General features: G+C 44.8%; 1 protein-coding gene across 1 annotated transcript in view; it reads left to right on the top strand.

The window, feature by feature from the left end:
* The first annotated feature begins 73 nt into the window (after positions 1-73).
* Positions 74-12176, top strand: part of DCAF13 (DDB1 and CUL4 associated factor 13) — a 28851-nt gene continuing 16748 nt past the window's right edge. The window contains exons 1-5 of the mRNA XM_056108429.1: positions 74-227; positions 3477-3676; positions 4712-4819; positions 9268-9357; positions 11763-11918. Of these exons, the coding sequence (XP_055964404.1) occupies positions 158-227; positions 3477-3676; positions 4712-4819; positions 9268-9357; positions 11763-11918 (624 nt within the window). The 5' untranslated portion in view covers positions 74-157. The remainder of the gene's footprint in view (positions 228-3476; positions 3677-4711; positions 4820-9267; positions 9358-11762; positions 11919-12176) is intronic.

Raw genomic sequence — 12176 nt, 5'->3', positions numbered from 1 at the left:
CGCCGGAGCCAGAGAGGCGGCGGCTTCCGCTCCGCGCGGCTCACGTGACCGGAACGGGTCGCCGGGACGGAAGGAGCCTGGGCCCGCTGGCGTGGAGGCGAGCGGAGGCCCGAGGGAGGAGGGCTCGAGGTGTTGGTGTCTCCCGCGAGCCGCCGCGATGAAGGTGAAGATGCTGAGCCGGAACCCGGACAACTACGTCCGCGAGACCAAGTTGGACCTACAGAGAGGTGAGCCCGGAGTCTGGCTGACCCGCCTGGCGCCTTCCGTCCTCGTCGCCTCCCACCCAGGAAAAGCGAGTGACCGCATCCTTGCGGTACTGGTTAGCAAACAAACTTCTTTTTACACTCCTTTTTAGAAAAAACAGAAACAAAACTTCGGGACGCGCCGGCTGCTGCTTCCACATCCCTGCAGTTGGAACTATCTAGATCAAAGGATTTAAGGCTTTCAACCTTAGTACTGCTCTGACTTTGGTCTCCTTTACTAAAAGTTAACTTTTTTGTGGATGAGGGCAGTAACAGAGTGAAACTTGGACATAATTTTTCCTTAGCTTTTTTTTTTTGTGGATCACACCAGGTTGGGCTCAGAGCTCCCCCCTGGCTAAGGCCGTAGAGTTAGGCGTGCAAACCCTTCACGGTGGGAGCAAAGTTAAAGAAGCGTTAGGAGAAGGGCTGCGGTGCTGGGGCAGTAGTACAGCGAGTAGGGCGCTTACTGTACACCGGGGCTGGATCCCGGCCTCCGCGTATAAATGGTCCCCAGAACCTCTAGGAAAGGTACCTAAGCGCAGAGCCAGGAGTAAGTCCTGAGCACCGCTGAGTGCAAGGTCCCCCAGCCACCACCTCCCCTTCCCCAGAAAAAAGAGGAGGGCTGTGTCAGGAGTAACAAGTGTTTGGGGGGGGGAGGGTCGAGGGGAGCGCTCCCTTCTCCCCTCTTGGCCAATCAGTACAGATGGGTTGCATGTCAGCGGCTGTGGATGCTGCAGATTGGGCCTGGGGTTCAGGTGGCAGTGGTGGTTGTATCTTTGGACGTCCTTACGCCTTGAACATCTGGTCCCTTTGCCCCGTTCCCCAGTCACCCCACCTGCCACAGTAACTGACATCGACCTTTACCAGACTGAGTTCATCGTGGGCATTCTCTTTCAGGTTTACTGTGGCACAGAGCCATTTTAGCATCTTCCTGTGGAAAGCTTGTGCTTAACACTAATGCCTTTTTTTTTTCTATTTTAGCTAAATAGTTACAATAGCGTTAGTGTTTCTGGTTTTAATGTACATAGTTACTACCCCACCACAACCACCAAAGTGCTCAGGATTGAGTTACTACTGTTCAACTCTTCCTCTCCTAAGTCTCCCTTCTTCTTTATAGTTAAAAAAATTTAAGGGATTGTCTTTATTTGATACTATCTGTTCCCTTACTTTGTTTCTCAAGATATGGGGAAAATGAGATTATCCAGTATCTGTCCTTCTTTCATGGATATTTTGCTTGTTAGCAAGGATATCTTCTAGTTTCATACAAGTTGAAACAAATTGCAAGATTTCATCTTTGATGATAGCTAAATATTGTAACATTTTTCACAGCTTTATCCACTTTATTGTTCAACACTTGAGTTGCTTCTGTAGCCTTATAGGTGATAGAGATTCATATGTCACTTCAAGTTAATGCTTTTGTGTTCTGAGGTAGATACCGGAAAGCAAACTTGAGGGTCACGTGGATGTTCTAGTCTTACTTTTTTGAGAAGTGTTGATACTATTTTCCCTAGAGACTGAACCAGACAATGTTCCCACCAGGAGTGTGGGTTCCTTTCTCACCAAATCTGCCAACATTTATTATTTCCACTTTTTTTTGGGGGGGTGGGGTGGCACACTACTTGCACTCAGGGCTTACTCCTGTCTCTTCCCTCAGTATTCACTCCTGGAGGTGCTTGGGGGCCTGTGTGTACAGGAATGAAACCTGGGTGGCCACAAGAGTACTATCACTCTGGCTCCATATTTTCACTCTTTCCTCACTAGTGTGAGATGATATTGTAGTTCTGGTTTGTGTTTCCCTGGCAATAACTGTTTTGAGTCTGTTTTGTTTGCCACTCTTTGGGCCTTCTAGATCAGTGTTTCGATGCATGGGGTTGAGGTGTGCATGGAAGGTGGGATTCAGTCTGCTCAGAAGGAATGGTTTCTGCCAAGACCTAAGAGTGGTCAGTAGAGGTGAAGGCAAAGAAACCAATTTGGCTAGGGCTGAATTTCTGAAAGTACTTACAAACTCATGGTACATCTTGGGATCGGATTGGCGAAGACCAGAAAGGATTCATTTCATTGACCAGAGGTTCCTAAATCCACTTCAAAGTGGAAAAACGGTCAGCACTTCATAATATGTATTATCTTGAGTGGAAAAAACAGCACTTCAACTCACATTTATTTATTTATTTATTTTGCTCTTTGGGTCGCACCTGGCAATGCTCAGGGGTCACTCCTGGTTCTGCACTCAGGAATCATTCCTGGCGGTGTTCAGGGGACCATATGGGATGCTAGGAATTGAACCCGGGTCGGCGATGTGCAAGGCAAACATCCTACCTGCTGTGCTATCGCTCCAACCCCTCACATTTGTTATCTTAAAAAATTAAACACAAAATGGATGAAGCGCTCTACAGCAGGTAAAGTACCTGCCCGTGGTCAACCCAGGTTCAGTCCCTGGCATTCCATGTAGTCCCCCAAGCCCACCAGGAGTGTTCCCTGTGCACTACTAGATGGGTCCCTCAAACCAAAATAAAGAGCCTAATTTGTGGTGGAGGGAAGGTTCTGGGCCACAGTTGCTGGTGGTGGTGGGCACTTACAGGTGCAGAACCCAGCGGGCACTCAGCCCTTTGAGTTCCTTCTGTGCCCCGCACCTCCCAGTCAAGTTTTCAGGCTGTCTGGATGACACTGGCAGCCTTGGTTCTGTTATGTGTGGCAGGCCAGGAATTCAGAGGAAAAACTGGAGGATTGACCACCAAGTATTAGCTTGCTTCTGCCTTCGGTTACAGTTTACATTTATTGGGGAGTTCTTTACTTTTTTTGGTGGAGGGGGTGGGGGACAGACTGCCATGGTTGGAATCCTGACCCCATCATTAATAGGTAATTTCCTGCTCTGTGTCTCTGCTTCCTTGTCTGTGATCTGGAGACCTGGCCACACAGTGTCGTGGTGGTTGAATGGGCCCATCTTTTCTGTGGTAAACTTTGTTTTTAAGTAAGTAAATGCACCCCCGGAGATGAAGAATGCTCGAGTACATACAGGAGGAAGAGTCGGAGCTATTCAGTTTCTTTCCTTAGCAAGTGTACATGTTCCATGATCTTCTGGTCATTTTGGAAATTACATATAACCCCCCTTTACTTTGGTTTTTGTCACAGTACTCAACAGAGAATTGTGTCTTAGCAAGTCCAATGATTAAAGGAAACAGCCACAGGAAGTATTAAGTGTAACTTTTTTATTAAGAGGACTTAATCTTGTTTCAGTTCCTAGAAACTACGATCCTACCTTACATCCTTTTGAGGTCCCGCGAGAATACGTGAGAGCTTTAAATGCTACCAAGTTGGAGCGGGTGTTTGCCAAACCATTCCTTGCTTCCCTGGATGGACACCGAGATGGAGTCAACTGCTTGGCAAAGCACCCCAAAAGCTTGGCTACTGTCCTTTCGGGGGCATGCGACGGAGAGGCAAGTGTGCTCCAAACATGGATATTTTAAATCAGAAGTTATATTACAAATACAAATTTTGTATTAATTGGATTGATAACACTTCTGTGTCCAGTTTTATATCTCAACTAAATTCTGGTTGCTTTGGTAACTTTAGTCATTTCAGATATAAAGATAAAGTAAAGTAAAGTAAAGGCCCTCCCGTTGATCAGCGATTTGCTCGAGCGGGCCCTGTAACGTCTCCATTGGAGACTTTGTTGTTACTGTGTCTGGCATATCGAACACGTCATGGGGAGCTTGCCAGGCTCTGCCGTGCGGGTGAGATACTCTCGGTAGCTTGCCGGGCTCTCCGAGAGGGGCGGAGGAATCGAACTTGGGTCGACCATGTTGGCTGCGTGCAAGGCAAACGCCCTACCTCTGTGCTATCGCTCCAGCCCAGATATAAAGATAAGAGATTTAAAATGTAGGTTAAGACTCAGTTTGACAGTCAATAATAAGTCATGTGGGCCACAGCAGTAATACAGTGAATTGGACATTTGACTTACACGTGGCTAACCCAGTTTCGATCCTTGGCATCCCATATGGTCCCTTGAGCACCACCGGAAGTAATTCCTTAGTGTTGAGCCAGGAGTAACCTCTGAGCATTGCCAGATGGGGCCCAAAATGTCAAAAATAGAATAAAATCCTCTAGTGCTTAAAAAGGAATAATAAATCATGTTAATACTAAAGAGATTTTATTGGGTGTTGCACCCCCCCCCAGGGTGTTATTAGTAATTCAGCACTTAATTATTTTCAAGTCTGTAAAGAAAAAAAAACACACTTCAAAACTTAAGATTAGAATCCGTGGAGTACACAACAGATTGAATTTTCTGCTTGTTGATGTACTTACCCATAGGCCTTGTATTATTTTAACCCAGAAGCTTTTGTTTGTACTGTCTGGTAAGGTGATTCATTGCTTTTGCAGCATGGAATTTATTTTTCTTGGAATGCAGTGCTCAGTGGTTGAACATTATATATTTATAGATCACTGAAATTTCCTGGTATGCTTTCTTGTAGGTTAAGATTTGGAACTTGACTAAACGAAAGTGTATCCGTACAATACAAGCGCACGAAGGTTTTGTACGAGGAATATGTACTCGATTTTGTGGGTCTTCTTTTTTTACGGTAAGTATAGTAAATATAACTAACTCACTGGCTCCTTTCACTGTTGGTAATTGAACATTTTCTGCACTCGTGTATTTATTCCAAAGCTCTAAAGTCTTGCTTTTTGTTGTGTAATTCAGCTTTCCCCTTACCTTTTTTTTCCTTTTGTTTTTTTGGGCCAATCCTGTTGTGGCTTAGTGCTCAGTTCCGACTCTGTGCTCAGGGGTTCACTCGCAGTGGTGCTCAGGTGACCACGTGATAGCAGAGTTTGAACCCAGGCCTCCTGCACACAAAGCTTGTCCCCCAAACCTATTGAGCTCTCTGGCCCTTCCCAGATTTTAATGGTTATTTTATCAAAAAGTAGTAAAGGTAACGGTAAAGGCCCTCCCGTTGATCATCGATTTGCTCGAGCGGGCCCAGTAACGTCTCCATTGGAGACTTTGTTGTTACTGTGTCTGGCATATCGAATACGTCACGGGGAGCTTGCCAGGCTCTGCCGTGCGGGCGAGATACTCTCGGTAGCTTGCCGGGCTCTTCGAGAGGGGCGGAGGAATCGAACTCGGGTCGGCCATGTTGACTGCGTGCGGGCGCCGCGCCTGTAGTCCCAGCTACTCGGGAGGCTGAGGCCGGAGGATCGCTTGAGTCCAGGAGTTCTGGGCTGTAGTGCGCTATGCCGATCGGGTGTCCGCACTAAGTTCGGCATCAATATGGTGACCCTCCGGGAGCGGAGGACCACCAGGTTGCCTAAGAGGGGTGAACCGGCCCAGGTCGGAAACGGAGCAGGTCAAGAAGTAGTAATGCACAGTAAAGCTAGAAGGATCGTTTGGTGTACTCTGAAGGATTTTCAGTGCTGGGCCTGAATGATTTGTACTTCAGTAGCACTGCACTGTCCTCCCGTTGTTCATTGATTTGCTCGAGTGGGCACCAGTAATGTCTCACAATTGTGAGACTTGTTACTGTGTTTGGCATATCGGATATGTCACGGGTAGCTTGCCAGGCTTTGCCATGCGGGCAAGATACTCTCGGTAGCTTGCTGGGTTCTCGGAGAGGGGCGGAGGAATCGAACCTGGGTCAGCCGCATGCAATGCAAATGCCTTACCTGCTGTGCTATCGCTCTAGCCTTCCTGTTTCAATAGTGAATCATTATTATAATCATCAGTTTGTGAAGTAAGTTAGTTTTTATTTAGATTATAAGAAAGATGTAAGGGGAGAGAAAGGGAGATGTGTGTTCAAGAGAGATCACGGGCTTCTCCAGAGAAAATAAGCAGAGAGCCATAGAGATTAGCAAGTGTTAAAGGGAGATCACGGCTTAAAGAGCCAGCCATGTATGTTGATAGTAAATTATTGAAGCATATTTGTGTGTGGCAGAATACACAGAACAATAAATTTAGCATCCTAACTCATTTCTAATGACAGTTCAGTGGCATTAAGTCATTGACACCATTATGTACCCACCTTCACACTTTACCATCCTCCCAAACTGAAATTCCATAGCATTAAGCAGCAGGCCCCCTGTTCCCCCTGTTCCCTGATAACTACTGTCCAACTCCGGTATTATTTTAGATACCTCGTATAGGTGGAGTTATGTAATATGTGCCCCCCCCTTTTTTTTTGTATGACTCATTTCACTAAGCATGATGCCCTCAAGACTTAACCATGTTGTAGCATGTTTTAGACCGAACTGAATTTCTTTCCCTTTTGCAAGCTGAATAATACTCCATTATGTGTGTACATACTACATTTGTTTTCTGTTAATAGTCATCTGGATTGATTTCACTTTTTGGCTTTGTGAATATGTGATCAGTATCTTTCTGTGTTTGTGGAAGGTTTTTAATAGGAAATTGATCAAAGTTGTACTTGGAGATATATTTGATGACAGTGATCCATTCGGAGACTTTAATCTGCTTAAGTGGTGATACAAATCAGCAGTAGGGAGTAAAAGCAGCAGAAAGTGGTTGTTAGGTTTAGAAACATTTTAGATGCGCTTCAGAGCTGAGTGGCAACTTGGAAGATGATTCCCCTCACAGAGACAGGAAGTCAGGATTACCAGTGACTTTAGGGGAGAATGGGGAGGTGTGTAATAAGCTGAACTGCTGTAAAGATACCTATAAACCTTTGTGACCGCAAATGAGGAACTCAGGAGGGAAGTCAGAGCTAAACCAGGCATCCTAAGATACAGAAGTTGTGACTAAAGTCCCAGTGTGGCATTGCTGAGGGGCAATGAGAGGGGAAATGTAGAAATACCAAAATGCCAGGGTGATAGCCCTGGGGTGTTCCCACCTCTAGGAAGTGAGAGGACTAGAGCAGTCGGAGAACAGAGCCCGTGAGGGAGCTTGGCTTCCCAAGAGGAAGCTGCTTGTGTGAACTACTGTGAAGGATGATGTGACAGAGACTGCTGCTTCCCGGAAGTCCAGACCTGTAAAGCAGGGGCCGTGGGGACGGCTGGAGCGCCCACGCCCCAGTACTCTGCACATGGCAGCCCGTCCTGAGCGCCTGGGTATGACCCAACTTCCCTGACCCCCCCAACCTCCACCCGCCAATTTAGATCTATAGTTCTACTCTCCTCATTCTGACAACTATTAGCAACGGATCTCTTCCCTTTTTCCGAATCCCCTAACACATCGTCTTTCAACTCCCCCAAGCTCATGCCTGCTCACACTGGCATTTGGTAGAGCAGCTTCATCTTCTACCAGCAAGTTCAGGCTCAAGCCCGCAGAAGCTTGACTGCAGGAAAGCGTCTTCAGGGAGAGCATGCTCAAAGGCATTTCTCCCTTTTTCCGGAGACACTAAAAGATTTACTGTGGTTCAGATGCAACAGGACCACAGTGCCTGCTTAATACCTACATACCCAGTAGGTTTGGGATTCCAGAGCTTAGTTTTGGTAGGAAGCCAGTGTGGTCCCCAGATTCAGTTGTTAATAAGAGGGAGCTCAGTTTAATACTTCTTTCCTAATGTAAAGATGCTGTTCAGGATTCTATTAGCATCCTGAGTGAAGGAAATTCCTGGCTGACCTCGTACTAGAGTGTCTCTCCTGACCTCTTCCCTGTAGACCGGTCTTGTGGATACTGTGAATTGTTTCACTGGAATGGTTTTCAGCTTTTCTTGCAGTAGTCTGCAAGAGAACACTATTGCTCGTTTTTAAGTATTTGTTAATATTTGAAAGGGTGATTTAGAGTGAGTATGATACAGAAAGGTCAAGCCCAGGCTAAGCCCAGGTTAATATACCATGTAATTCTACTCTCTGGTAAACTAGCATTTTTTGTTTTATTTAGAGTTATGGGCTGGAGTGATAGCACAGCGGCAGGGCATTTGCCTTGCACGCAGCGAGCCTGGCCGAGCCAGGTTCGATTCCTCCGCCCCTCTCGGAGAGCCTGGCAAGCTACCAAGAGTATTCAATATGCCAAACACAGTAACAAGAAGTCTCACAATGGAGATGTTACTGGGCCCGCTCGAGCAAATCCATGAACAACAGGAGGACAGTGACAGTGACAGTGATTTAGAGTTATATAGTGTCATAAAGAGTTGTTTTTTTTTTAAACCCCCAACAAAATCTTATTTTTTGAGGGGGTGGGGGGGTGTTGCTGTTGGTACTGGCAATCAAACTCCAGGCCTCACATGTGCAGGGTGGGTGTTCTTGCTGCTGAACTTGGCCCTGTGATTTATATTAAGTATTCTGTTTTGCAGCTCTTTCACTCTGTATCTTGGATATGCTGCATCATAGTTTCATGCCTTGCTTTGAGAATGATCTAGGATGCTAACTGCTCTATCCACCGTTACTTTTTTAGATGTGCAACTTTCCACATCCTTAAGAGATCTGCATTTCACAGTTTGAAAACAGCTGACTTTGTTTCTGGATGGTTTTTTTCTGGAAGGTTTAACTTTGCAAAGAGGGATTTTTCCCATGCCAAATTTTAAAATGCTATCTCCCTAGTATTTCTGTTTTTATTACATTTTTGTACATTTACAGTTATCTGGAATTTGGGGGTTTTTTTGTGTGTGTGTTTTGGGCCACTCCTGGCAGTGCTCAAAGTTTACTCCTGATTCTGCACTCAGAAATCACTACAGACAAGGCTTAGGGGATGCTGGGGACCAAACCCAGGTTAGCCATGTACAAGGCAGTCCCCTTACCCACTATAATATCTCCTGCCTTTTTGAACTTTGGTTTTATATCAGAAAATTTAAGCAACTTAGTGAAATTCCGATGCCTTTTTGCAGCCCATCTTCTATTTAATGTGAGATACTATTTTTATTATATTGTGCAGTTTTTGCCACATTTGTGACCCAATTTTGTTCCTATTCTCCTTTTTCTTTCTCTACTCATTTGTATTCATCTTTACTGTAACAGGATGGGATATACTGCATTATTAAATCGACTGGAAAATATGTTGTTTTTTAAAAACTACAGCATTTTTTAGTATGTGTTGGTTAGTTTATAACTTCACTATCATCATTATCATGAATATTTTTAGGTTGGTGATGACAAAACTGTGAAGCAGTGGAAGATGGATGGGCCAGACTCTGGAGCAGAAGAAGAACCATTGCATACAATATTAGGAAAGGTACGCAGTGAACAGATGCACGCTTGTCTTGTTTACATACTTCATTGAAAATTTGCCATAATTTCAATTCCTAAAACAAAATGTAAGAAGAAATCAAAGACTTTGGCCTATGTTACTTAAACTATTTTTAAGCAATATTTAATGCAGTTAAATATAAATTTATAAGCTAAAAACTTTTGACAGTTTTTCAATATGGCGTATATCAAGGTTTGAGCTAGAGGGTACAATGAAATAGTTCCTGTGACAGGGTCTTGTGAGAAAATGGGCATGGCTGGAGAAAGGTGAGAGGGCCGGGGGCAGGATCAGCGAAAGTGGACCAGTGTGAGAATGCAGTGGGGAAGGCACTTACACGTCACCAGTCTGGTGATGGTCGATCCCTGGAGCTGAATATTGAGAGGGCGGGAAGAGGAAGGGTGAGATGAGAGAGGAGAGAAAGAGAGAATGAGAGAACGAAAGAACTGCATGGTGCCACAGCACTGCACACTGAATTCAGAGTAGGTGGAGTAGCGCTATAGGCCCCACCCCAGCACCACCTCACATATCAGTATATTTGTCGAAGTTCCGGTGGCACAGCAGAGTATGCTGTTTCTTGCACACTGCAACTTAGTGTGTGTGGGCACCACAACTAATGTCTTTAAGCACACACCAAATGTGCAACCCAGTCTTCCCAGCAACAGGAAAGAGAAGGGCAGGGAAGGAGGAATAAAGACAGAACCACTGTGTGTCACTGTGTCGCTTCAGTTAGCTTTTTTTTTTTTTTAACCAGCTATCCAAAATAGGCAGGCTGGGGTCAGAGAGATAGTACAGTGGGACCTGCATGCATGACCCTCAGGGTTTGATCCCCCTGTGATTCCTGAATGCAGAGCCCAGAGTAACCCCTGAGCATCCTGGATATGTCCCCCCTCAAAAAAACTAAATTACCAAACTTGGGACTATAATGCAGTCCCAAGTTGGCTGATTTCATATTTAAAACGAATTGTTTCAGATTTATGAGTTTATTGTTTGTGCCAATATTAGTATCCGTCCTCCTCCACCCCGCAAATTTGGGCCGGGGGGTGGTGTGTTTTGGGCCCCACGCAGCAGTGCTAAGGGTTGACTCCTGGCTCTGAATTCAGAGACCACACCTGAGTGATGGGCAACCCTGTCACTGTCACTGTCCTCCCGTTGTTCATCGATTTGCTCGAGCGGGCCCAGTAACGTCTCCATTGGAGACTTTGTTGTTACTGTGTTTGGCATATCGAATACATCACGGGGAGCTTGCCAGGCTCTGCCATGCGGGCTCGATACTCTCGGTAGCTTGCCGGGCTCTTCGAGAGGGGTGGAGGAATCGAACTCGGGTTGGCCATGTTGGCTGCGTGCAAGGCAAACGCCCTACCTCTGTGCTATCACTCCAGCCCATGGGCAACCCTGTGTGATGCTGTAATTTGAAGTGGGGGTCAATGCATGCAAGGCAAGTACCTTAGCCCATGTGCTGCCTCTCCAGTCCCCCCTCCCCCCAGCCCCAAGTTGTAATCCATTTGTCACTTTCTGCATTTCAGTCCTGGGTGTCATTATTTCTTGTGTAAACCATGGAAGTAATTCTTTATTAATTATTTTAGCATTTCATTACTTGATTTTTGTTTTGATTTTGTTTCGGAGCCACACACAATGGTGCTCAGAGCTTACTCCTGGCTCTGTATTCAGGATCATTCCTAGTGGCTTGAGGGACCACGTGGAATGCTGGGAATTGAACCTGAGATAGCTACATGCAAGACTAGTGCTTTACCTGCTCTGTTATTGCTCTGGCCTCTAATTACTTGATTTTTTAAGATCTTTCAATATTCAATAATTTAAAAGTACTTCGGGCCAGATAGATGGTGTAGGGGTTAAGGCATTTGCTTTGCTGGCCAACTTCAGTTGATTTCTAATGTCATGTGGTACTCCATGTAACACTGAGGATGACCCCAGAGCACCAAGCCAAGGGTATGCCCTGAGCACTGATCTCTGAGTACCACTACTACCAATTAAATAAAAGTACTTAGGTGATAGATTTTCAAACTTAATTAAATATATCTTGTTAATAATTTTTCTTTATTCCCATATGTGAGATGAGAAAAATCACTTTCTGTGATACTATTTTTTTCTGAACAGGGATTTTCTTTAAAAACCAGAGTGTTAGTTAAGGAGATAGGTTGGGTGGCCAACAGAATCCTGGGGTCATTGATGGAGAGATGGTGGTAGGATTGGAGTTGGAATGTTTTCAACAGAGCCTAAAATTCTATTTTTAACAACTTTGTAAATCTCAGTACCTAAATTTTTTTTAAATCTCTTAAATGAGAGTATAAATAAATAGGTTTAAAATAATACTCCTTAAATTTGTACTATCAATGAAAAAAACTAATTGCATTATCTCTTTGCTTTTAAAGACAGTATATACAGGAATTGATCATCACTGGAAAGATCCTGTTTTTGCCACATGTGGACAGCAAGTGGACATTTGGGATGAACATAGAACAAATCCTGTCTGTTCAATGACCTGGGGATTTGACAGTATAAGTAGTGTTAAATTTAACCCAATCGAGGTACGCTTCCTTCTTGAAAAGTGCTCCTTTTGTTTCCTCGTTACTTAATAGTTTCAAGTCCCTTTAGAAAAATTTTGGATACGTAGTATGAAAATTTACTGAAATTTAAATGATGTTCTAGCTTTTATTCAACTTGCCCTGTTATGTCTGTGTTCTGGAACGTTTGCTGAGATCTCAGCAGGTCTGCCTGCCTCCTGGTCACACTGGGTAGAGGAAGGTGAACACATGTACTTGAGGGGATAGGTAGGCTGCAGCACT

This window comes from Sorex fumeus, unplaced genomic scaffold (assembly GCF_029834395.1).
Source record: "Sorex fumeus unplaced genomic scaffold, SorFum_2.1 ptg000002l, whole genome shotgun sequence".
NCBI lineage: Eukaryota > Metazoa > Chordata > Mammalia > Eulipotyphla > Soricidae > Sorex > Sorex fumeus.
The sequence above is the reverse complement of the archived record's forward strand: the minus strand, read 5'-3'. Positions and strand labels throughout refer to the sequence as shown.